Source organism: Quercus lobata, chromosome 6, assembly GCF_001633185.2.
Source record: "Quercus lobata isolate SW786 chromosome 6, ValleyOak3.0 Primary Assembly, whole genome shotgun sequence".
NCBI lineage: Eukaryota > Viridiplantae > Streptophyta > Magnoliopsida > Fagales > Fagaceae > Quercus > Quercus lobata.
This window is the reverse complement of record NC_044909.1, coordinates 2,240,993-2,262,851: the sequence shown is the minus strand read 5'-3', so window position 1 is coordinate 2,262,851 and position 21,859 is coordinate 2,240,993. Positions and strand designations below refer to the sequence as shown.

The 21,859-nt window shown below is 36.8% G+C and overlaps 1 protein-coding gene across 2 annotated transcripts; it reads right to left on the bottom strand.

Moving 5' to 3' along the window:
* Window positions 1-8,705: 8,705 nt before the first annotated feature.
* Window positions 8,706-21,721, bottom strand: LOC115994487 (SART-1 family protein DOT2-like). Of its 2 annotated transcripts, XM_031118656.1 has the most exons (14): window positions 21,566-21,721; window positions 21,406-21,476; window positions 17,070-17,796; window positions 16,522-16,663; window positions 16,373-16,427; window positions 15,894-16,007; window positions 15,704-15,800; window positions 15,547-15,613; window positions 15,347-15,406; window positions 14,408-15,023; window positions 13,659-14,056; window positions 11,101-11,321; window positions 10,024-10,108; window positions 8,706-9,214 (listed from the first exon to the last, which is right to left on the bottom strand). In XM_031118656.1, the coding sequence occupies exons 3-14, from the start codon at window positions 17,789-17,791 to the stop codon at window positions 9,143-9,145; spliced, it is 2,649 nt and encodes an 882-aa protein (XP_030974516.1). In that variant the 5' UTR covers window positions 17,792-17,796; window positions 21,406-21,476; window positions 21,566-21,721; the 3' UTR covers window positions 8,706-9,142. The 2 variants fall into 2 exon arrangements, with proteins under 2 accessions (XP_030974516.1, XP_030974515.1); XM_031118655.1 differs by lacking the exons at window positions 21,406-21,476; window positions 21,566-21,721 and adding an exon at window positions 18,285-18,426.
* Window positions 21,722-21,859: the final 138 nt, after the last annotated feature.

The window sequence follows — 21,859 nt, the reverse complement described above, 5'->3', positions numbered from 1 at the left end:
GGTTGGCAAAACTAATATTAAGAAGGGAGGCCCATCTAAAATACGAGGGAAGGAAAAAAATAAACTCAATGGGCCTGGTTTTATTCATGCTACTCCTAGGCTGGACCAAGACATTCTTATGCGTAATGGTCCAAAACAGGCTTTAGAAGTAGACATTCTCATGAAGAATGGTCCAAAATGTAAGGGAGAGGCTTTAGACGTGGACAGTATGGAATGTGGGTAGAAGGAAAAAAGGGTGAAGCGAGAGATAGTTGTGTCTGATAGATCACTACACATGGGATCGGCGAAGGCTGCTGGGCAGCCTCGTCGGGTTCAATGAGTCTGATTAGTTGGAACTGCCGAGGGCTTGGGAACCCTCAGACAGTTAAAGCCTTGCAAAAGGTTATCCAAAGAGAAGAGCCAATTTTAGTCTTCCTTATTAAGACTAAACTCAATAAAGAAAAGATAGAGAAGGTACGTGATCAGTGTAATTTTTGTTTTAGTTGGGTGGTTTCTAGTGTAGGGAAGAGTGGAGGTTTAGCTCTTTTTTGGAAGGAAGGTATATCAGTTAAAGTTCTTGATTCTGATCAGACACACATTGATACGGCAGTCAAGGGAGGTGTTTCGTCGGAATGGTGGCATTTTACTAGGTTTTACGAAGCACCAGATATTGCAAGGAGGGATGAATCTTAGGCTTTATTAAGGAGGATTCGAGACAGGTCGAGTCTACCGTGGCTGACCATTGGTGACTTTAATGAGATTGTTAGTGAGTCTGAGAAAGAAGGAGGCAATTCGAGACCAAGGCGACAAATGAAGAATTTTCTGGATTCCATTAACTGGTGCAGTTTAAGGGATCTGGGATTTGTTGGACCGGGATTTAGGTGGCTCTATCAAAAAGCTGATGGAGCTCAGATAAGGGAGAGACTAGATCATGCATTGGCTTTAATGGATTGGGTGGGGAGGTTTCATGATGCAAAGGTGTATCACATTACTAGCTCGGTGTCAGATCATTCTCCGTTGGCATTGCATTTTTTCAAGAATCAACAAAGAAGGAGAGGGAGCAAAATTTTCAGATTCGAATCCATGTGGTTGAAGGACCCGAAGTGTGAAGAAGTTGTTAAAACAGCATAGGCTGAAGGGTGTATTGATAGTGCTAGTTTTCCGATATCTCGGTGCTTAGAGTTGTGCCGTAACAGATTGTTAGCTTGGAATAAGAGTGATTTCGGTCATGTTAGTAGAAAACTTTCGGAGCTTCAAGGTAAGTTGGAATGGTTAGAGCACCAATCAGCTTCACCCACCATTATTAGTGCGACCTGAGAAACAAGAATTGAACTAAATTGTTAGCTAGACAAAGAAGTAGATATGTGGTATCAGCGGTCCCATTTGAATTGGTTTCAGTCAGGTGATCGGAATACACGGTTCTTCCACACTAGAGCATCCTCTCGGTACAAGAAGAATGTTATCATAGGTTTGTTGGATTTGCATGGTGTATGGCTAGAGGAAGAACACAAGATAGGGGAGGTAGTGGTCGGTTATTATGCTAATCTCTTTAGCTCAAACCGGCCTACTAAGTTCACTGAGCTTCTTAATGCAGTGCAACCAAAAGTTTCGAAAGACATGAACAGGATGCTTAATTTGCCTTTTCAAGCTACAGAAGTGTTTTCAGCTTTAGAACAAATGTATCCTTTGAAGTCCCCTGGTCCGGATGGGATGCCACCGCTCTTTTTCCAGCACTTTTGGCCCACCATTGGTAATATTGTCATCAACACGGTATTAGATTTCCTTAATTTTGGATTTGCACCCCCCCCCCAAGTTCAATGATACTCATGTAGTTTTGATTCCAAAAAATAATGATCCTAAAAGTATTTCTGATTACCGTCCTATAAGTTTATGTAATGTGATTTTTAAACTTGCTTCTAAAGTGATTGCTAATATGCTTAAGAAAATTCTGCCCTCTATTATTAGTGATACCCAAAGTGCTTTTGTGCATAAAAGGTTGATTAATAATAATATTCTGGTGACGTTTGAGGTGATGCATCATATTAGTCAGAAGAAAGCAGGTAAAAAAGGGACAATGGCTCTGAAGCTAGATATGAGCAAGCATATGATTGTGTGGAGTGGGTCTGTCTTGAAAAAATCATGGAGAAGCAGGGGTTTAATCTGAGTTGGAGGAGGTTGATCATGCGGTGTGTGACTACGGTTTCCTATTCTTTCAGAATTAATGGGAAGGTTTATGTTTCAGTTCAGCCAACAAGAGGGATACGTTAAGGGGATCCTTTATCTCCCTATCTCTTCCTTATTGTGGCTGAAGGTCTCTCATCCTTGATCAAAAAATCAATGGAGGATGGTATTTTGGAGGGTGTAGCTATGTGTCGTGGTGGTCCAAAACTCTCACATCTGTTCTTTGCAGATGATGGTCTTATTTTCTATAAGGGATAATTACACATAACCCACCTGTGGTTTGGGCGAAAATCACTTTGCCCACCCGTGGTTTGAAAAGTGTCACTTAACCCACCTGAGGCGTGTTTCCATCACTCTCCTTAACCCACCTCGGTCTCTGTCGTTACAAAAACACCTTTTAACCCCAAAACAGAATATAACACGAATCAAAACCCCCAAAACTCAAACACTTTTCGAGAGAGAGACCCAAGGTGCAATCAAGCTTGTTCTTCATGGTTTGGAGCGTGTGGAGAAGGAGAAAACACTTGTTTTGCATCATCGAAGGTATGTGTGATTGTTTTTCATCTGCATTTGGGTTCTTGATGTCGTTTTTTTATTGTGACCACCCACGTAGTTAGGTTTTGCTGTTCATCTGCACAATGAATTTTTTTTTGTATGTTAAATGTGCATTTTGCTATTTATGTGTAGAATCGCTTAGGATATGCATTTTGTTATGGTTGTTTCTATAATTCATATACCTGAAAGAATCAAGTTTATTTGTCAATGATTGCACTTGTTTGTGAATTGTGGGTAGTGTGGTCCCTATGAATTTGTTGGGAATCTGGTTTTGCATGTGCTTTATGTGGTCCTTTGTCCGTGTGTTGTTGTCAATTTGTTGGCTTGTTGTCTCTTTTGGCTTCTTGTCATTTTCTGCATATCAGTGTGTAAACAAAATACTTATTTTAATTGCAGATGGTTGACTTCACATTTGACATTGAAATTCATGTTGGGGGATGTTTTGTGGAGGAGCCAACCATACAATATGTGGGTGGGTCTGTACGTTTACTGATAGAGGTTGACCCTGACAAGTTGAATTACTTTGAAATTCGAGATTTATGCCATCTAGTTGGTGCTCCTAAGGAACACAGTAGATATAAGTATTTACTTCCTGAAGGTGATCTACAGCATGATTTAAGAGATATAGAAACATATACAGATGTCGTAAACATGACTAACCTTCATAAGGCATGGTATGCTGAAAAAATCATAATCTATACTGACATAGATGTGGAGCCATTGGCAGTTGAGTATCCTGATGGAGGGGGAGTGGCAGATGGTGGTGTAGGTGGTGATGGAGGAGGAGTGGCAGATGGTGTAGGTGGTCATGCAGGTGGTGATGTAAGTGGTGATGCAACAATGGTTGAAATAGAATTGGATAGTGATGATGATGAAGATGATGAGAGTGATGATGAGAGTGATGATGAAGAAGATGTTGAGGATGTTGACATTGATGCAAGAGATGAATAACAGAATGTTGAAGGAGATAATGATGATGATGATGATGATTGGCTAAATGAAGGCCTAGAGGGGGATGACTTTGGTGATGATATATTTGCTGCTCAAAACTCAGTTTCACAAGGTTCTGCTCCCAATACAAACCCAGAATCTAGCAATGCACCCCACACAGCCCCAGAATCAAGCAATGCATTCCATGCAGACCCTGAGTGGGCTGAGCCAGCCCTTGAGGATGACCTGGTAAGCATGGATGGGTCTGATGATGAGCAGGTACCCGAGCAAGTAGAGTTTAATGCTAAGAGTGACATGAGAAATGTTGTACTAAAGAAGGAGATGAAGTTCCCTAATGCAAAGGTGTTCAGAGCTGCTTTAAGGGAGTATGCAATCAAAAAACCTATTGGCATCAAATTCAAGCTTAATGAGAGGACCAAGATATCAGTTCACTGCAAGAATGGATGTGGGTAGAGAGCTAACATTTCAAATTAAGACCTTGACTGATGACTGTACTTGTCCCAAGTCTTTTAAAAACAGCCAAGTAATATCAGTTTATGTTGCTAAGAGGTTCATTGAGGATTTTAGCAAAAATCCAAATTGGGAGGTGAGTGGTGTACACAACCATGTGATGCAAAATTTATCTATTGACCTAAGTGTAAACCAAGTGTATAGGTCAAAGAGAAAGGCAAAGGATTTGATAAATGGAGATGAGCAACTGAAATATGGTATCCTTAGGGACTATGCACAAATGATAACCACTGTAGACAAGGGGAGTAGGGTTATACTGCAGACAAAAATGGTTGAGGAGACTTCCCAGCCAAAATTTAAGAGGACATATGTTAGGTTCAATGCTCAGAAGGTAGGATTTTTAGGTGGATGCAAGCCATTTATAGGTTTAGATGGTTGTCACATAAAGCACAGATTTGGTGGGCAAATCTTATCTGCCACTGCCAAGGATGTAAATGACAACATTTTTTCAGTAGTCATGATTGTTGTGGAACAAGAAACCAGGGAGTCTTGGATATGGTTTTTGGAAATTTTTGCTGATGATATAGGGAGGCCAGAGGAGCTTCAGTTGGTCTTCATTTCTGATAGGCAAAAGGTATGCAAGTTTTGTTTTGTTCAGTTACACTTGAATAGTTGACTTTGTTTGCTAAACTAAGTTACACTTGAATAGTTGACTTTGTTTGCTAAACTAACTTGTTTTGTTTGTTTGTTTGTTTATTTACAAGGGTTTATACCTGTAATAGAGACACTATTCCCTACCGTGGAGCATAGATACTGTGTGAAACATATCTACAACAATTTCAAAGTTGATCACAAGGGATTGGAGTTGAAGGATGCATTGTGGAGGTGGTGTGCTGCTACCACAACAGTAAGGGAGTTTGAGAGATGCATGCAGTACATAAGGGATTTGGATGAAAAGGCATATGAGTATCTTGCAAACATTGCACCTGCACAGTGGACAAGGTCACACTTCACTCCTAAGAGGCTTAACAATTGTTTGGTAAATAAATTTAAGTGAGTATTTAGATGAGCAATTGATATTGCAAAGTCTAGGATAACCTATCTTGATCAGTTGGAGTGCGATTAGTGGTTTAGTAACTTATGAACTAGGCTTTACACAAAAGGGAAGGGGATACATTCGAGAAAATTAGCTGGAGGCTTGTTGTCCAAGCATACGCGGAGAAATTAGAAGTTGGAGAAATTTGAAGAGTAATGAAAGTTAAGTGTCATTTAGTGCTACCTCCTAGCTAGCAATCTTCCTTTATGAGGTAGGCAGTCAGTGATGAAGAGCGGCATGTAGGTGTATTTGCCGTTCAGAAGCCAAGACACTTAGCCTGTAGGTTCTTGAGAGATATTGTATAAGGTATTGTCCACTGCCAAACAGTGCCAGAGAGGCTAGGTCATCCGTTATACAAACATTGAAAGGAAACGATCCAGAAGACTTATATCGCACCCAAATGTTTATCTCTTTTCATAAGAAACTTTACATGGAGGAGTGAGATCCACAAGTAAGTTACATTTATCGCTCCGCGATGCCTGGCCAGTCAGAATGGGCTGAGACTGGACAGCCTGCTCCCCTGGCACCTCACATATACAAACCACCAGGCAGATCACCCAAGCAAAGAAAGAGGGCTTCTGATGGGCCTAGGAACCCTTACAAAGCAAGTAGACAGAACAGACCTGTAAGATGTGGGAAATGCAAAAAGGAAGGGCATAACTCAAGAGGGTGCAAGGCTGGCATCACTAGGGAGACACCATGGCAGAGGAGACAGAGACTTCAAAGAGAAAAAGTTGTAAGTAATTAGGATTTAAATGGCAAAAAAAAAAAAAACAAAAAACTTGTTTTTAAACTTACAATAGACACTGTATTGAAACTGGGTTTTGTTGCAGGCAAGGGAAGGGGTGCCTGCACCTAGATCTGCACCTCAGCCTGCACCTCAGCCACCATCCCAGCAGCCTACCCAGACCTACAACATGATGTCTGCCACTTAGCCTTCATCCTCACAGCAAGGAAATCAACATAGGCCATTTCACAAGAGAGCAGGATGGTTCTCTTCCTCACAACCAGAGTTTCACACACCTAGGGAGACCTGGGATACCTTACCAAGTTCTTCACAGGTAACTTAGTCCTGGATGGTTGTGTAGCTTGGGATATTTTTTAACAAGTGGATCTATTTTTTATTTTGTAGCCTTCACATGCAAGTGGGAGCACTGGTGGTGTGAGGACTAGAGGACAGCTTGCTGCACAAAGGCCACCAAAAATGAATCTAGTGGGTGGAAAGAGGAAAGAGTAAAGGCAAGAAATGAATGAAGCTAGTGGGTACGCATGCCAGCATTGGGAGTAAAGCTAGTGGGAACATGTGGGCCTTTTTGGTTTTTTTTTTTTTTGTGAAGACCACTGTTGGCCTTTTGTAATTATCAATTAGTGTAAAAAACAGTCACTGCTGGCCTTGGAATGTGCTTTTTTGTAATTACTAATTAGTGTAAAAAAACAATCACTGCTGGCCTTGGAATGTGCTTTTTTGTAATTAAAGTACAATACACTCCAGGTTGTTATATGGAAGTTGTGATATTACAGTTTGTATGGAACAATATTTGTCCAAACTAGATTATATGGAAGTTTATTTATTGCTACTACAAATTGTGTCCAAATATATTATTTTTATTGTGGAATGGTATGCACAACCAAATTATATGAAAGTTTATTTATTGCTACTACAAATTGTGTCCAAGTATATTTTTCTAATAGAGTGTATGTGAAGTTTTTATTGTGGAATGGTTGTTATGGTATGCACAGCCAAATTATATGGAAGTTTATTTATTGCTATTACAAATTATGTCCAAGTATATTTTTCTAATACAGTGTATGAAAGTTTTTATTGTGGAATGGTTGTTATGGTATGCACAGCCAAATTGATAATTGACCATTACTTCTTCCATTGAATGGTTGTTATGATATGCACAAAATACTCAAGAATTGACCAATTCTTCATTCATTGACACATCAAAACATTACATCAGTAGGCTAGTGCTATTACAATGCAAATTCATTAACACCATTGCCATAACTATCTCTACTAACCAATTAACTACTTCAGGGGCAACAATCTAGGTCTCTTCACTCCAGAGAACTCAATTGAGCCAAAACACAACAACATAACAATAACAAAAAAGATCCATGACAAAATGCATGCAGACTTCCACATTCTTTGCTTCTCTTCAGCAAGAATGGCTTTTTCCTTAACTTTTGCACAGACAGTTCGAGCCTTTCTCTCCCTCTCCTTGGCTTTGGCTTCCTCTTCAAGAGCCTTTTCTGCCATTTGCCTAGCTTCTTCTGCCGTTTCCAGAGCTGTCCTTTCCCTCTCATTTGCAAGTTGGAGAGCAGTCTAAAGCCTAGACGTCTTCTCTAGAGCCAAAGGTGCAGCTTCATTCCCACGAGGACAGGTTGGGTTATCAATCCAAACAAAGAAAGGACACTTAGGACCAACCTTATAACGGCTACAACCCAAGAACCTCCTCCCAAAATTGTGCAAACTCAAACTTGTTCTCAAAACACAAGTCTGCTCATTACACATATGTCCACATGAACCCGAGAAATTACCACTTGATGAAGACATCTCAACATAACACGATTCCTGGATTTAGACTTTCACACAGTAAGTTCACACTTGAACAAAATCTGAAACCCTAAATCAGGAACAGACCCAAATGCAGATGAAAAAACATCACACATACCTTGCCCAGGTTCGATGATGCAAAACAAGTGCTTTCTCCCTCTCCACACGCTCTAAACCGCGAAGAACAAGCCTGATTGCACCTTGAGTGTCTCTCTCGAAAAGTGTTTGAGTTTTTGGGGTTTTGATTCGCGTTATGTTCTGTTTTGGGGTTAACAGGTGTTTTTGTAACGGCAGAGACCGAGGTGGGTTACGGAGAGTGACGGAAACACATCTCAGGTGGGTTAAGTGATACTTTTCAAACCACGGGTAGGCAAAGTGATTTTCGCCCAAACCACAGGTGGGTTATGTGTAATTATCCCTTCTTTTTTTGTGTTTTTTAATAAATAAATTAGAACTTCAAGTTGTTACACAAGTGCATAAATTTTACCATGACATAATACCCTTTTTTTTTTTCTAAATAAAAAAAGGGGTCTTTGGTGTGGACTGATTGACCCTGCGCTATATGACGGCAATGAGTAATATCACGTATATCACACGGGCCTTGATAAAGCTATCGCTCGAACCGCTCATCTTTAGGTGCAAAACAAAAACTCCTACCATCAAGCCACACTCCCATGTGCTACCATGACATAATACTTTTGCTCAATAAAAGGATATATATATATATATATATATATTTATTTATTTATTTATTTATTTATTTATTTATATATATAAAGTCGATTTTTTGCAATACAACCAAGTGGTTGTACCCATTGGATGTCGGGCTGAATTGAAAATCAAGCTCAAATTGAGCAGCTGTATCTCGGTCTGGGTTTACAAAGCATCTCTTAACATAAGCAAGCAAGCACACAAGTATCAGCGGGGCAAATATTACATCAATCTATGCGGATTCTGTTAAGAATCGGGGTTCAGGCCAAGGAATTAATTAACAAAATGCAGTTTTCACATTTGAATTGAGCTGTTGATGGTAAAATCCAGTTGATTCAGCATGTTAGTTCAGAGAGATAGAGAGAGGGGGGATGCAACACTGCTCAAGCAAAGTGTATGCAGTATTTATAATGAGCAAAATTTCGGTAAGCCATAGCTCTTTTCTGTTATAAAAAAATAATATTCGCCTAACAGAAATGCCAGCCAACTCTACTCTATTCTCCCTCCATGACCATAACAAATGTCAGTCAGCTATTCGCCTAACACACTCCAATGCTGCATTTATATTGGCAGGAAACCAACTCATTAATGTCCTCTGATGGCACCCTCCTTAGGACAAGAACACTAACTCAGCTTCTATATTCCACCCAAAATTAACTTCAAGGTTTAGGCTTCTTTGGTGCTGAATTTGCTGGCTCAGTTTTACGCTTTATCCCCAAGAAGTGCTCAACCTAAAAGATGAACAGAAAATACACCTTTGTAATCAGTGCACGCAATGCGGACAGAGTGAATAAAATTAAATGATACATAAACATTAAATGGAATGCTATCGAGCAGATCATGTGATTCTTAACCTTGTCAGGATTGATATTGAAAAACTAAGGATTTTTATCCTCAAGAAAAAGACATAAAATCAAAAAATTTCCCTCCTAATTGGTTGTAATACAATGGCAGCTGGTAGGTCTTAAACCCCAACTTCATCAACCACCTTGCTCTTAGATGGGAAGAAGGTGCCATTTGGGCAAGAGCTCATTAGCAGTATTTTTCTGTTGTACATTAGGCATCTCTTGAGAGATTTTTTTAATTTTTTAATTTTATCTTATTTTATAATTTTTTTGATGGTGTGGAACCTCACCAAGGCAAGGCCCTTTGAACCCACCCCTAGGGAAGTTAATCACAGATACACAACCCACCGCCAGAACCATGTATAAGGTAATCTAGGGGAACTCCTAGTGGGGATCGAACCCAAAATGTCTAGGCCTGCAGCTCATCTCAAGCCTCCAACCACTAGGGAGCACCTCGATAGATACCTTATTTTTATTTTTTAATGAAGCAAGTCCTGTGAAATCCTTCACTAAAGAAAACTGCAACCACCACCACTAAAACTGTACTAACATATGAAATTTAGAAGGCCTGATATATTTAAAGATAGTTCCTCAGATCATATCCATAAGACTAATAAAGAAAAGTTCAACATTCTAGACGTGCACGTGCATACAACATACACAATGATAATATCACAAAAAGTTGTGTTACTGACCTTTCTATCACCAAGCATTGGCGTCAAGCCCCCAGGAAAGTCCTTCTCAACAGTAGCAAAACCACTTCTAGGATCACTAGTTTGCCTGGTAATAAAATACATACAAAAGGAAACGAGTAAATAAACTGAGTAAACAGATGTTAAGAATAAAAATGCCATTTAGAGCATACAACTACAGACTAATCATGATTAACTAATTCAAAGCTTAATTAAGAAGTAAGCCTTCCTAGGAGGGATGCAAAACACAAGATGTGTTTATCTTTGAAAATAACAAAATTCTAGATATCCAAAACTTAATCTGATGATGATCTTTTAAGCAGGTATTGACTCCAATTTGATACAAACCAACATGGGTTCTACAACCCAATTGATAAAATCCCCTTTAATCTAGATAGTCTTTAATAACAATTTGATTCAATAAATAATTAGAACCTAACCATCAAGCTCCCCAACTGACTCAACAAGAAATTAAGATTCTTTGTCATGACACCAAAACTGTAGAGACATAATCATCTGACAATAAATGCATGCACCACTACCAGCACTCACATAGAAAGGGGAATAAATGTAAGACACCGTATGCAATATCTGAACACCCAAAGAAGCTATGCAATGCTCTAACTAATCATTGAACCTCCTACAATGATATTTATTGAGGATTAAAGTTTTGTATATGTATTATTTCCACACATATTTTAAGGTGTCCAAGTGTATCTAACCCTATAGTGGGTTGGCTTAGTGGTTCTTAAGGTCTTATGGTATCCATGAGATTCTGGGTTTGAAACCTCTTGCTAGCATCTTGGGGCCACTCTTTTCTCCTTGTAATAACCTAGCATGTGTGGGACGGGGGGATTGCATATACTCAAGGGAATGGTCAGATACTCAAAGAGGACTGGATACCTTCGTTTGCCAAAAAAAAAAAAAAAATAGTGGCATGATGTATCATGCCAGTCCATCTCTTATCTACCCCAATCACACACGGAATATGCTTCTCATCTACCTTTTCCTCATAGAAAAATTCGGCAATAATTGGTCAGAATTATAAGTAGACATATGATACAGATGGATGATGCATACCCTGGTTTGACATGACCACTAAGGACAAGATAGGGCGTCTTTAACTGCATTTGAGCTTCCTTCATCTTCTCCACAGCCTTTGATGGTGTATCTGAATTCTCCATGCGCTTCAACTTCAATTCTTCATAGTATTGCTTCATGCGTTTTTCTAGCTTCATTTTGCCAGGACCCTTCCCATGAAACTTATGTGAAATCATACGAAAGGCTTCCTTTGGAGTCATCTGGTAAAAACATGGACATAAGTCAACAATGCACACTAACGCTAAAAAGGAAAATACAAAATAAGCTATAACATAATCTTTCTTTTTTTCCTAAGAAGCTACAGAATTCAATTATGAACCACATGTATTTGTTCCTACATTCTATTCTATCCACCATCATGTTCTCTATTACTTCAAACTAATAATACTCATTAAACCCCCCGCCCCTCCTCCAAAGTGGAATATCCAAACTATTCTATCCAATTCGAAGATAGATCATAAACTGAAAACCTTGTTTTTGAGATATCTGTTTCAGTGGTCTCAGTGCTTGGGCAATAGTGATAGGCAATCACTTGTTCTATACCATTCTTTAAAAGAGCTTTGTGTATACAACTTGTGTCCATAATATCTCTCTTCTATTTCAATAAAGGTATTATTTAGTTTTTTAAAAAAAAAAAATCCAAGATGGATCGTGAGAAATTGTCTTAAAATGTCACTTAAATTTTTTTTTTTTTTTTAATTTCTTGAGATGCAGAGAAGGTATAGCCAATTATAGAAGTGGGTGGCAGGGAATGAAAATACCATTGAAAGTATAATTTGACTTCATGGATGGACAACTTTTTTTTTTTTAAATCAACCACCAAATTGAATCCATATTGTCATAACACAGGTCCACAGGAATCTTTGCCCTATACTATAAACTAGGATTAAAAGAAAAAAGTTGGCTCATATTGTGATTTTCGTAAAGATCTGAGTAAGTTCTTCTGCAACACTAGACTAGCACACAGACAAGACAGCATGTTATGACATGGTCATGCAGAAACAGTCTCTAATTTTAAATTTCCTTGAGGTTGTCAATTTTTTAACTCTTATAGGAGAAGAAGTCACTGCATATTACACCACATCAATCCTGATAATCTAACCCATCTATCTCCTCTTTACACAAGAACAAGAGCAGTAGCAAATAGCTTTCATGACATCACCTGTCTTCAATTGTGACTCCAATTCAATATACAACACAATAAATAGTTTCAATACATTTAAAATGGTATTACTTTTTTTATGGTCATATTTTTTTTGTAATTAATTTTTCGCCCCAAGGGGATGGCGAATGGGAATTTCGAACTGGTGATATCCACTTCATGATATTTTGTTTTTTGAATAAATAAGTCCACTTCATAATATGTGGTACCCATCTAATTGTTTTATTTATTTATTTATATAGGTATAGTCCCCATCTAATTGTGCTACCCTCTTGGAGTACTCTTTTTATTAGCATTAAATGCATGCACCCTTTGTAACCATTATATGAAACCGTAGTGGCACGAAGTGGAATGGTGTAAAAAAATAACCTATGTTGTACCCAGTTAGTTTTGTCTCAATTCCACTCATGGATGTGTTTTGTACCAATTAAAGCAGCGGGAAGGAAGAAGAGAGAGAGAGAGATGATTCAATTCCATGAGATGAAAAGTCAGACCTTAACATATGTAATGTAGCCCACATATGATGTGAGATTTATACGATAATCTTTCAAACAGCCAAGTAGATTATAACACATATTTTAAAGAACCACACTCCCAACTGGTTTCACTCAAAAAACTACACCTCATGCCATATGTAAATTGTCTCTCTAAATAAGCATAAGCATCATCCACCAAATGGTCAAATAACAGAACAGTATGTACTCTTGGAAGGTTAGAACACCACCTAGAATCACATTTTACTTGGACAACAGCAGTAAGAAAGAGTAACAATAAATAATCAGAGAAAGCATCAAATAATACTATTGCATTGGTGTTGTTACTGTTGTATGTCTAAATCAAGCGGACATTGATGTTTGGTCTATCCAAGGTTTTATGGGTTAAACCTAAAACAGTTGTTCATTGTGAGCATGTTAGAACGGACAATTTGGAGGACCTGGTAGTGGTGAAATTTGGAAAGTAGTTCCCTTTTGTATCAAATGGTATATTTGGAGAGAGGAATGTGAAGAATTTTGAGGAACATGGATTTCCCTTGATGCAGTTGAAATTTCTATTTTGTAGGTTCTCACTATAATTGAACATCATATGCAAATTACTTTTCCATCTCAAATTTGTGGGAGACGTTAGCTTTTGTTTTGGGGTGTTTCTCTAGTATACTGTCTGTGTACTAGGCTTGTGCCCTTACTTGTGCTTTCCTTTTCTGATAATTTCCCTCGTTAACCAGCAGAATATGAGGTCCCACAAGCAGATGTCATGTTAAACCATTAAATAGAGAATGTAGCTGACATCTGTATCTGTGTGTGTGGGAGGGAGAGGCCATTTGTGCTAAAGAAAAAAAATATTAAGAAATGACTGGCTGGTTAAGTAAAGCACTTACAATTCGCCCAAATTCATCTGTCCGCTCAATGCGAATCTCCTTTTTAAAATCGACTAGAGCGGATGAACGAGGCTCCTTTGGTTCATCATCATCTACAATACCCACGAGTTTGCTCTTCTTCTTGTCCATGTTTCTGCCACCCCACTCGATGCTTTCTTTAAGTGTTCCTCGATCTTTAAGCAGCTTCAGCGCACCTGATAACCCTTTCCCAACTGCAACTTCATGGATAGCTTCATCTGGAACTATCTCCTCCATGTCCTCATCCGCAGGGTGCTCATCTTTACTGACATCTTTAACTTCAGTCCATCCACCAGCCTCATCTTTTACTTCTTCATCGGAAACTCTTGGCTCTTCATCTTCTTGCATAAAAACATCTTCATTTTCAGGCTTACGGGCTTCTGAAAGAGCACAAAAGTACAAGTTATTTCTATTTTTATAAAACCATTGGAGGAATTGAAACCTGTAGCAAATTAAGACATGAAATTGTATTTTAATGGGGTACAAATGAAAGCTCAAGGAAATAGATAGGCACAAGATCAGGAAAACTTCCAAAGAAAAATGGTCATTATTAAACTTGAATTTGACCAGATAAAAAGATGGATATCAACTGACCACAAGATATTGAATGGCCAGAAATGGTAAAGCAGTCAAAAATATTAAATATGAAGAAATCTCAATTCAAGCAGGGCACAGCCAGCTCAAATTTCAATTCTATGCAAACACATGAAAAAACGTTTAAAGAAAAATACCTTCATCAAGCTGGAGACCCCAGACAAACTCCTCCATCTCTGTAAAGACAACCTTGTTTTCTTGCGACTCTCCAGTTGTGGGGTTTATATCTTCTGCAGTTTGACTGCTGGCAGTAGCGGCAAGACGTGCAATTGCTTGAGGACCAGATGCTGCCTCCTCCTCTTGCTTTTTAAGAGCCAATTTCCTTGCTCTTTCTAAAGATTTATAAAGATCATCATCTTCATCTGCAAAAACAGGATTCTCATCTTCCTCTAATTTAACAGGAAGAGTTTGTTCCATCCGCAGTGATTTTGATGCCTCATCGGCTTTAGCATAAGCTGACTGGTATGCATTTTTTCTCAATTCAGCCTCTGCTCTTTCTTGCTCCTCTTTGATGGCTTGCCTCCTTGCATCATTCCGAGAGCCAAGATCCCCAACTCCCAAGCCTGAAGAGAGAGCTTCTGCTTCAAGCACATCCAAATCCAGCTTCTCTTTCTTCCGTAAGGATTTCTTTTTCTTGGGCTTTTTAAATTTAAGCATTTCTTCTTGAGTATAGTAATCTGATGTGATCTTCCCAATTGCATTGAGATCTTCAAAGTGAATATTATTGGAAGCACCCTCTAACCTTTTACGAAGCTGGCAATAAGGGGAAAAAATGTTCGTAAGCTAGGGGAAAAAAAACTAGTTAAGTAATTAAAATGCATTCAAACACCAACAGAAGCGAAAATTCATTTCAAAAGGGAAAATCCTAACCCTATAAATTCAGTACAATAAAATAAGAGCAGAAAGTAGAAAGAATGGGACTACAACTTGAATAAATAGGAAGTCACAACAAACAATAATTAGAAGAATGAAATGACTGTGCACACAGTTCCTCATCCTCAAACACAACCATTCTTCTCCTACATTTTCCAGCTTTTTTTTTTTTTTTTTTTTTAATAATTTGGAGAAAGAATTACCTCTTGGAGTTTTTTCTCTGCTTCGCCAGAGAAACGTCCTCTTTCATCCAGAGCTAACCCCTGGAAAGAAAAATAAATTAAGTGAAAAATTTCATGACCAATCCCCATGCACAACATTTCTTGTTATAATTGAAAAAGGAAAAGCAATTTCTCAGACTAAAATTTTAAGAAAGAGTGATGGGAAAAACCAAAAATCAAACCTCATCTGCAGTGGGGTCATCATACTGCGGCAACATTTTCTTCTCTGCACTGGGATCATCATTAAACCTAAACCATCAGAACGCAAAACATATGTCAATCATTTTTTTTCATATAATTATGGGTATGATTAACAAATTATATAAGTTTCCATCTTACTTATCCTCATAGATCCCTGTTTTCTTCTTTGCAGCCTTGTAAGCCTCATCTCGCTGCTTTTGTTCTCCAAGTTCAACATTCTCAAGCATATCAATCTCTGTCACACCAGACCATAAACCTCTATTATATAAATGTGTCAACTCATCTTAAAAATCCCTGACAAACAAAAAGTATCACCAAAATAGTTTACCTTCATTGATGTCACCATCTGCAAGTATGTTCTGATCTTTTAGTGTTAAAACAACTGCCCCACCTTCCACTACTTTGTCAATGCCATGAAGAACTTTAACTCCTGCCAGATTATCTATAAAGTATTCAAAATAGAAACAATATCAGTATTGATCAGTGATGTAGGAACACATCAAACAAAACCACTTGCTTACAGATTAGGTTCTAGAAGAACAAACTAGTGGGCCATAAATCATAAACAGGTGTAAACTCATCAGAATAATTAACTACAGTCACACACACAATTTTAGTTCTATTATGGAGCTTGGATGTCATTAGGAAATTTCATGACTACTCAATAGAACTTGATGAGTATGGTATTTGAATCAGTCCAATCTATGCACTCAAAATCTAATAAAATGCAGAATGGACTGATTCAAAATCATGTCACAACATCAATTCGATTTTACAAGACAAATCATAAGGAGTAAGAACCCTTACGCGCAGTACCGTGGCTTTCTTCCACATCTTCACTGTCTCCTTGACCAACATTGTCCTGAGAAAATTCTCACTGTGATATTAATAAAAGATCCTGCCTGAAATCAATCATTTGAGAAAAATAATACAAAAAAACACAATTAAAACGCAACCTGTTCCGCAAAAATCTTTGAGAGCCGCAATGCTTTCTCCTTTTCAGCAATCCTTTTATCCTCAAGCTTACGACTCCGACTGACCCATGACAAAACTTCAGAAACACCTTCAGAATTTTTGTTCAATCTTTCTTCTCTTTTCCTGAACAAAAAGGTTAAAAAGAGGTGTAAAGAAACATATTCAGATTACATCAAACATGTTTTGGAAAAATGGCTTTTTAAAGTTCTGGAAGAATTGTCACACCGCCAACATAGAATGCAAAAAAAAGTAGAAAAGATAAATACGATGTAAATCACTATAACAAATAATCACCATTCAGCTAAACTAATTTAGACACAAAATCCAAGGGAATGCTGGAAAAACAAGTAACTTAAATGATAACTAATACAGTGCTAAGTACAAAGCAGCTACTGGCAAAACACAAGCACAACCAAGATAGCAGGAAAGTATGGTCAACATGGTTTTATGGACTTAAGGTTTCAAATACCAGTTATTGATTTGATATATCAAAATGCAACAAATAAAGCATACATAAAGATTTCCTTACTTCAATATTCGCTCCTCAAGCTCTGATGCCGACAAGTGCGCTCCACCTAATGACCCCTCAGTATTTTCTTCAGTCTCAGCATGATGGGATAACCTCCCTTGCTTGGAAGCATCCCTATCCCTATTATCTTCATGGTCCATCTTAGATTTGCTTCCTTCAAGATCCTTATATTTATCTCTCTCCTTTTCCCTTTCCTTTTCCTTTGGCCTATCCCTTTCCTTTTCTCTTTCTTTATCTCTATCCCTATCCCTGTTCTTCTCCTTTACCCTCTCCTTGTCTCGTCCTCGATCACTATCCTTCTCTGCATCTCTCTCCCTCTCCCTCTCCCTCTCACGGTCTTTCCCTCGATCTTTTCTATCTTTATCCCTATCGCGCTCTTTCTCTCTATATTTTTCCCTATCATATTCTTTGTCCCTCACCTTACTATCTTTGCTCCTATCCTTCTCTCGCTCATCTCTATCATCTTTCCTCCTATCCCTACTGCTTTCTTTCTCTCTTTCCTTCACAACATCATCGCTACTTCTCTTTGATCGTTCTCGTTCTTTACTCCTATGTTCCTTATCTTCCCCTCCTCGACTACCCTTCTTCCTATCCTTGCTTCGGTGCTTGCTCGATTTATCAGTCCCATCCCGTTCTAAATCATCATAATGTTCTCGCATAGGAGACTCATCATCCCTCTCTTCACGGTGTTCATACTTCGAATCAGACCATTCCATGTCCATTAAAACTTCAAAACAAAAACAACAAAAATAAAAGCAGAATCAGAATCAGAATAAATACAAATAATTCAACATTTCTAGGCATTGCCAATAGTACATAAATTTTTTAAGCTCAATTTAGGTTTTTGACTGAAAATCAAACATATTGTGAGCAATTAATTACAAAAATTAAACCGAATACGGATTCAAAAACTAACTAATTGCAGGGCCGGCCCTTCCCTTAGGCGAGTTAGGCAATTGCCTAAGGCCCCCAAAATTTTAGAAAAGAACCGGGTAGTAAAATATATATATATATATATATATATATTAGTTTCAATTGAATTACAAAAATAATCTGGCACATCCTTTTAACCAAAAAAAACAAAAATTTTGGTAAATCCTATTAAACATTGGTTCTAAACAAAATCATTGACCAAAAATCAACCAGATAAACTACAAATCCGGTCTAAGAGATTAACCACGAAACAATCACAAATCAAAACCCTAAAAATTTTACCTTTCTCTCTAGTCTCTGCTCTCCACTGTTCAGTCTGTTCTCTCTCTGATGCTCTGCTCTCCGCCTCTCTCAAGTCTCAACTGCTCACCTCACCGTATCAGGTTCTGAGTTTCAGGAATCAGGTATAAAATTATAAAAAAAAAAAATTGGGCTTTTATTTGTTAAGAACTTAAGATAACTTTGTTTATTTGGGCCCTCCCTGTCCCTGGCTGGTTTTGTAACTTTGTTTATCACTTATCAGTTTATCATTATGGCTGCCTGGACCCTCCCTGGACTGGGCGTTAAGTTTGGGCCTTCAAGTTTTTTTTTTTTCTAAAGCCTGCATTTTTTTTTTCTGGGTTATAGATAGGATTTTTTTTTTTTTTGGTTATAGATAGGATTTTTTTTTTTTTTTTTTTTTTTTTTTTTTTTTTTTTTTTTTTTTTTTTTTTTTTTTGTGGGTGGGTCTTATTAATAAGTCTGTGTTAGTGTTATGGCTGTTCTTAAATTTTTGTATAAATTAGCTTCAATTTCTCATTTTCTCTATACTTGAATGTCATTTTTTATTTTAGTTTTTATAAATATATTGTTTGATTAAAAATGTCTACTAGAAAATATGCATTTGGATATAAAAAACTTTAAAAAAAAAGAAAAAAAGAAGAAAAATTAATTAAGTCTCAAAAATGATCAATGGATAAATTTGTTATTAGTAATAAACAAAATATAACACAAAATTTAGATGAAAATATCACAAATGAGCAAGAAATTCACCAAAATAATTTAGAAGAAAATGATGTTCAATTTTGCAATACAACAAATCTTGATAATGAATTTCAAAATAATTTAGAAGAAAATGAAAATAATGATGAAAAATATAATATAGAAATATTAAATAAACATTAATTTAATTAATATATAAGTATAAAAAATGTCCTATTTTTAGTTCTCGCCTTAGGCTCCAAAATGTCTAGGGCTATCCCTATTTTCCTTTCATCCTCTCTCTGCCTTAACCCATGTCACACCGTGCTCCATGGCTGACCACCAAGCTCTCCTTCTAAACCTCTATGGCCGGAGCTTTTCAAACTCATCACCTCCAACCACGCACCATTGCCGAAACTCAGCCAAAATCAAATCACGACCATCATCACGGCCAAAACCCAGCCAAAATCAAATCGCAACAAAAACCCAGAAACCCACCAAATCACAAATCAAATCACACCTACCGAAATCAAAGCACAAAACCCACAAAACAACCAAAATCACAAAATGAAAACACTGAAAGTGAACCCACTGTTAAAAAAACATATATTGGTTTTGTTATTATATTTTAGAAGAAGAATCATCTTGTTGAACTAATTTTAGATCCAAATTAGTCAAACACATACCACAACCAAGAATGATGGACTGAAAACTAAGCAAAAAAAATGGTATTTCCCAGAAAAGTGTTTTCAGAAAATATAAAAAGTAAGCAAAATATAAAAACTATTTGCTTAATAATCTCAAATAAATAAATAAATAATCAAAAATCACACACCATAATCCATTGAAGCCTCTGAGCCACAATTTCACCTAAGAGGATCGTTTGAGTTGAGAGAAAGAGATTTTCATAGTTTTTGACTCGGCAGCACAATCTTCGATTTCCTTTCTTGACATGGCTTTTGCTTGCTCCTCTCCTGTCAGCCTAGGCGATGTATAAAGAGAAGTAAAAGGAAGAAGAACAAAGCATCGCGTAAAAAAAGAAAAAAAGAAAAATGGTAAGAGAAGAAAGACGAACTAAGATCAGGTACACTATTGTTAGATATTTTTTTTACATTTTTTACTCTTTTTTTTTTAAATATATTTTATTTAATGATTGAGATTGAAAGTTGTAAAAATAACTTTCAATCTCAACTATTAATTATAATTGTATCAGGGTATTGCACCTGAATCTGAAAAAGACAAAGAAACCTACACATACATATACACATACATATACACATACACATGCACATACACATACACATGCACATACACATACACATACACATATACATACACATACATAAGCACACATACACATACACATACATAAGCACGCATAAACACATACACATAAACATATATAAATATAAGCACGTATAAACACATATACATACACATACATAAGCACACATACACATACATAAGCACACATACATAAACATACAAATACACATATACATACAAATACACATAAACATACATACACATACACATAAAAATACATATACATAAACATAAACACACATACACATAAACACATATAACTCACATAAACGTAAACATATACACACATAAACTTAAATATAAACATAAACACACATAAATGCTCGATTTAGCACACCAAAGTAACTAACGAAATTATTTGAGGATTGGTGTTAGTTTGCAATTTTTACCAGTCTATATAAGAGTTTAATTTTTCTCAGCCGTATGTGTATTTATGTCTATGTATGTTTATGTTTATGTGTATGTGTGTTTATGTTTGTTTATGTGTGTTTATATGTATGTGTGTTTATGTTTATGTTTGTGTTCATGTATGTTTATGTGTATGTGTGTTTATGTTTATATTTATGTTTATAAATATAATAAATACATAAACATACACACATACATAAACATCCATAAACATAAATACACATGCACAAACACACACATAAACATACACATACATACACATAAACATACACATATACATACACATACACACTCATATATATACATATACATAAACATACACACATACATAAACATAAATGAATATAAACATAAACACACATACACACACACATAAATATATACATACACATACACATACACACTCATACACATACACATACATAAACACACATACACATACACATACATTTTTAGTTCTCGCCTTAGGCCCAAAAATGTCTAGGGCCGCCCCTGACTAATTGCTTCGTTTATTTATTCAAATACTTTATTTAGTTCTAAACAAAAAAAAACACGATACTCTTCAAAATAACGCTTATATATCTACTCATAAATTTTCTCGGGAACCAAACGGAAAATAAAGCAGTAATCGATATTGTGTCGAATTTATTGCAATCAGAAATTTGGAACCCTAAGGTAAAAAACCACACTGTGAGAGAGAGAATTGTACCTGTTTAGTACTGCTGACGAATCAATTGATGCTATTTCGACAAAAAGAGATGAGAGATCCACCGAATGAGCCTAAAAAGTAGTGTAAAGAATAATTAGAGGTACATAGAAGTAAAAGTAAGTTCACAAACTCAAATTCTCGGAAAATTACATGAGCTTACCCTCTGTTTGGGAGCCGAGAAAATTGTATAAGCAAAACTCTTTGGTATCGACGACGTTGCGTAAAAGCAGCAAAACAAGAAAAGAAAAAGCTCTTCTTCTAGTTCCAACTCGCGGGACAAGGATGATTATTGATTACTTAAAAGTTAAAATTCTTTTTTTTTTTTTAAATGTCTATATTACAATTTGTATCCGAAAGTTTGGAGTTTTTTTCGTCTTGGTCCATTAAAAGTTTGAGTCTTTTTTTTTTTTTTAAGCTTATTTTATTTAATTTTTTTTTTTTTTGTTTTCAATTT